A 5,713-nucleotide genomic window follows, 5' to 3' on the forward strand; every position below is an offset into this window, starting at 1 on the left:
TCCATTGATCCATGCAGCCCATGTCATATCCAAACCTTACCTGAAGGTGTCACAGGGTCCTGTCATTGATCCTTGCAGCCCATGTCGTATCAAACCTTACCTGAAGGTGTCACAGGGTCCTGTCATTGATCCATGCAGCCCATGTCGTATCAAACCTTACCTGAAGGTGTCACAGGGTCCTTCCATTGATCCATGCAGCCCATGTCATATCAAACCTTACCTGAAGGTGTCACAGGGTCCTGTCATTGATCCATGCAGCCCATGTCGTATCAAACCTTACCTGAAGGTGTCACAGGGTTCTTCCATTGATCCATGCAGCCCATGTCGTATCAAACCTTACCTGAAGGTGTCACAGGGTCCTGTCATTGATCCATGCAGCTCATGTCGTATCAAACCTTACCAGAAGGTTTTACAGGGTCCTACCATTGATCCATGTAGCCCATGGCGTATCAAACCTTACCTGAAGGTGTCGGTCCGGTCGTAGGTACAGCCCATGGTCTTGATGTCGTAGGAGTGCTTCCCCCAGCCGAGCAGCAGCGGCAGGTCGAACAGGAAGCTGTACACCCAGGATGCGGCCACGATGACCAGGGTCTTCGGCACGGTGTAGACACTGGCGTGCCAGTCGGGTTTCACCACAAACAACAGGCTGTGGGTATACAAGAGAGCTCAAAAATCTCTAAGACTCTCAGTTAGATGGGTTGATTGATCATTTATTCATTATTTTGTTGCTTGAGAGGAAATGTTTTATGTACACCCATCCACCTTAGACATAAGACATATGAAACCTTTGCATTGACAGAATTTGCAAAAGTCTGAATTATTGCTAATCTACAAATACATTGTACAATAATATCACAATATCAAAAAAACATTAGATTAAAAAACATTCATATACATTGACATTCAGTTACATATTATTTACAAATATTCAATTTTTGTGTTAAATTATAAATATGCATACATAGTTACAAATTACCGGTAAAGTCATTTTAGAGATTTATTATATAGCAATGTTGACTGGTATAGAAAAGATCGCCTCAGTCTCTCAGTTCAACATTTTGGCGCAGAGTGATGGTTATGATTTCTGAGTGTCCTTTCCGTTACTTCCTTCCTGTCACTGGTGATCATGTAGTGCAGGGGATGGTCGCTTGCCCGCATCTGGTTTAGCAGCGTTCTCGCTGCTTCTTATTTCAAATCAAATGTCACCTTTGTACCATTTGTAATAATCAGCGACCACGAGCCTATATTTACATGTACATACTAGACAGTTACAATATCACTGCGGAGGTTCAATGATAGTCTCCACCAGACTTCTTTTGCGGGCTGAATAAATCGTAGAAATCGCCTAAAAAGGGTATTGATTGGGGAGAGAATGTAGCCGGCCAGAGAAGCTCCATTTAATTGCCTAGTTTCATGAGGCCCAACTGCTAACGTCGTGCTTGCGCTAATGAGATATTAAGTCGTGCAGTACTAGTGGCCTGGAAATTTACTGGCTAATTGCCTTCGCAGTAAACGGGCAATATTCCTTTGATAGTAGCTTTTGGAGCGAATGCACGTCCTGTAGCAGGCTTTGAAATTAACGCAACGAAGATAACGACGTCCTTTGCTTTGCATTAGGCATATATGGTTTATATCTTTACACTTTGATGTCTCATAAGACGATCCCACTGATGATCAGCTTCTAGTGATAGACAATGATTTAATCCAGTCTGCCATATCCCTAAGAAGCTTGAAATGTATCTATATAGACTTGTTATTTGCAAGCTTCCTGTCTTAGTGTTACCCGTATAGAGCTAATCAGGTCTGAAATGATCAAACAAAGCCCGATAGAAGAGAACTACATTTTGGCATCGCAATAATATAGAAACTTTATTTGCAAAATCATGCCCGATGGCTAATTGCTTTTACAATCAAGTATAATACTCATTGCAATACTGTAATAGACGACAGGCAACAACTGTCTGGAAAATCTTCTACTTCTACTACTACGCTAGCTATTATGGGGTTTGAATTCTTCTTTGAAGGCAGTGGATAATATATCATCAGGTGCTCTTGGTAAGGAGGCAATTAATTTTCTTTATCGTCCATGACAGTCATTCTCTTAATTTCTGGCGCATTTTTGGGATGGAGGGGCATAAGGTTGTCTTCAATAGACCCCCATCAAAAGAAAGGTGCACCCCGTTGTTTTGCCTATATAATCAATAATCCCAGTCTCCCACGTGTATATCTTTTCACGTTCCACTTACTGCGAGATGGGCACTTTGAAAATTGCATTTTACGAGCTGGTAACTCGAACATTCATATTCGATGACACGTGGCTTTCCCAACGGCTTCTACCCTCCTTGAAACTCCAGTTGCAGTTGTACTAGTAGTTAATCCAGTCACAATGATGTTCATACATCTTGCTTATATGGACTAGAATGCCTGTCATCGGTGTACTTTGTGGACTCGTGGCGTGTTTTATGCCGGGCTTTTCTTGTCTCTCTTCCTTGATGTATTCCCGCTGATTGGGATGATCTCGCTGAGACAAAAAGATTCGGAAGATGAAACTTCACGTAAATCATTCATTTTGTAGCTCATGTACGCGCCCTAGAGGCCGTCCCAGGAGCAGATGGAAGGATCAAGTTTTGTAACGTACTGGACAGTTTAGGGTTCAGCAGAACTGACTGGAGAGCGCTGGCAAAAAACAGGACATCCTGGAGGGACATGTCTGCAGCTGCCATGCATCTTCCCTGATGCTTGCGGTTTGATTGATCGATTGATTGAATGTACACACGGGATTGGCCATGTAAAATCACCTCTACACTTAGCCAGATCAACAGTTCTTTGGGATCTGGCTTCCGTGCGACAGTAAGGAATAGCGAGGAAAATTCGTATTGACCGAAGACAGACGCCATGCAAATTACATGTAGAGCTTCATTGCACCAGGGGAATCCACCTATCTCGACAATGAACAGTTGACCACAGCTAAGGGCTGCGACCCTTTCCTGTAGCGTGGATGTCGGGTGAGCAACAACAGCCTGGATTCGAACTCCCAACCTCTTGGTCCAGAGACATGCATGTACCGGCTTGTCATATACGTAGCTACATGTATGTACTGCCGCAAATTCACAATACTAGCTTTGTAGTCCCGTGGTTAAGTAGCATTTTTATGTTTATATTTTTTTTTCATTCGCCCGTGCGCACTAGTTTGAGGGGTCTTCAGAGGATATCAATAAAAGTCGGTGTGGCCTAAATCATGGCTATGACGCACCGTGCATGGGTTAATAGGAAATGTCTCATGCAGAAGACCCGTTTTTCATTCGTAATTAAGTTCATCAGGTTGGTAAACGAATGAATAGCAAAGTTCTTTGGGCACAACCATTTATTTTTCACGAGCCGATGACGTTTCGATGACCGTCTGTCATCTTCATCGGAGCAATTCTGGCTAGTGTACTGTGCACGCTAGATGTTACTTGGTGCATAGTGCACTAAGGGTGTTACAAAGTTCACATGTAACACTATGTAACACCCTTAGTGCCCTTAGTGAAGTAACATCTAGCGTCAGTGCACATCAAATCAAGTAGAATTGTCCTGATGAAGATGACAGATGGTCATCGAAACGTCGGCTCGTGAAAAATAAATGGTTGTGAATTGTGATCAAAGAACTTTGCTATTCAAGACCAGTGTCTGTTTCGCTATTCTTGCGTATGTGCTGTACTTCTCCGTAAAACTGTAAATTGTATAAGTACAGCTGTATCGATATAGCCGGTATAACCGCCCGTCGGCGTTACACACCAGCATATCCTGCATATCCTATTCTGGAAAGTAAACCAAGGGCATGGTACAGTTTCCTTTATAAATCGAATTCGAGCTCAAAACACAAAAGATTTCAGCCCCCAAAAAAATTCTTCCCCACCAAGAAGTTATAGACGGGACCATTTGAACATCGTCTGTTTGTTTATTTCATTGCAAAATGTACGTTTTACATTCCACATGTTTATGTTTATTAGGAACTCCATTCGTGAAAAAAAAAACAGTAGCGAGTTGAACACATGATTACAGATTGTACTGACCGGTTGATGCCGACGTTGGTAACGCTGACCAGGGAACAGATGCAGCTGGTGACACAAACCACACCGACCAGCTCACACACCAGAGGGTGGTCCACCAGGAAGCTCTGGAAATAAGAGATATATTAGAGATTATATCATAGATAAGCTTCAAGTGTATGAACGAATTTTGAAACATTGTACGTTGAATACGGTGGAAGACGAAACGCATTTTATCTCAAATTGTACCCTCTATAGCAAGGAACGAAATGAACTCTTTGTATACGTAGCCTCCAAATTCTACCCAAACTTTCACACATATACAAATGAAAAGAAAACTGCTCTCCTCTTAACATCCGAAAGCCCACAAATTACAGAAAAAGTGGGATCCTTTGTCTTCTTCTGTCTTCAAAAAAGAAGTAAAATCCAGTAGTTTTACTAGTAGTTCGTAGTAGTTATCAGTAGTTCTATGTGTACTAATTATGGGTTCACCACACCACGAAGTGGTGGTGAACCCATATTGCTTTTTCTGATGTTTCTTCTCCTTCTTCTTCTTCTTCTTCTTCTCCTGGCACTTCTTTAAATTGATTCAACTCCTTCATTTTTGGGCGAAATTATCTGTAATTTCGTATAGAGGTAGAGTGGGTAAATACCCTTAGGCGTTTTTTAAATTTTTTTGATACAAGTTTTTACAATTGTTTTATTTGCTTTTTAGTGGTCCCCATAGGAAAGTACTGTGGGGGCGTACGCGCGTGACGTAATAAGAAAGGAATTCGGGGGAAGGCCCAAATATGGGCATACAAGCAGGTGTGGTCATGTTTGCAGATGTGGCTGTTGATTGGCTGTTGGCTAATTAATTTATTTACTACCATTTTCACGTACAATAGGGGGATTACCAGCGCGGCTGGTCCACGCGGTCTCGGCCGTGGGCCATGATACTCTGATATTGGATACCGATTCGTGTGATTCCTATAAACATTTCACCTAACTACGAACTAGTTGGAAGAATTATAGCTGCATGGATGCCTGTATATGATTTTAACAAACACTGAAAATCTGACGCAAAAACTGGCAGATATTTTTGCTCTTCTCTGTTGGAACAACGCAAGCGGGAGGTCAATGACCTGCGCCCTGCGAGTACTGTAAACAACGGTACGTAATGTGTATCGTCGGCGCACGCCCCGACAGTTTTCAAAGATTGGACAGGGAGCGGCGGCTTCTGCTAGCCGGATTGATAGTTACGTTACATCAAGGTACCGGTGGTTCAAAAGCGAACCTGATAAAGAAGGAAATCTCCTAGAAAGTCCCTTACTAGTACTTGAAGCGATCGTTACCGCCATGTTGTTCACTTTATATGACATACAATGCAGAGAGTAATGGAAACGTGTCCAGATAGCTCGGTTGGTAACGCGCAGGGCTGCAAGTCCAGACATTACGAGTTCGAACCCCGGTACACTGGATATTTTTAATTACCCTTTTTACAATTTTTAACAATTTTAACATTTTTAACAATTTCAACAATTTTAACCATTTTAACCATTTTACATTTTAACAATTTCAACATTTAATTTTAACATTTTCGTTTTCATATCCATTGCTTTGCTTTTAACATTCCAAAACTGATTGTTCTTACTCAAGAATTTCAATAACTTCGAATGTTAGTCTTTTGTATTTTTTCTAAC

General features: G+C 41.8%; 1 protein-coding gene across 1 annotated transcript in view; it reads right to left on the reverse strand.

Annotated features, from left to right (window-relative positions):
- LOC109483879 (melatonin receptor type 1B-A-like) overlaps positions 1 to 5,713 on the reverse strand; it is a 37,281-nt gene that overhangs the window by 19,826 nt on the left and 11,742 nt on the right. Inside the window, exon 3 of the mRNA XM_019787022.1 lies at positions 461 to 646. Within this exon, the coding sequence (XP_019642581.1) occupies positions 461 to 646 (186 nt within the window). The remainder of the gene's footprint in view (positions 1 to 460; positions 647 to 5,713) is intronic.

The sequence above is a fragment of the Branchiostoma belcheri genome, unplaced genomic scaffold (assembly GCF_001625305.1).
Source record: "Branchiostoma belcheri isolate BF01 breed outbred unplaced genomic scaffold, Haploidv18h27 scaffold67, whole genome shotgun sequence".
NCBI classification, from domain to species: Eukaryota; Metazoa; Chordata; class Leptocardii; order Amphioxiformes; family Branchiostomatidae; genus Branchiostoma; species Branchiostoma belcheri.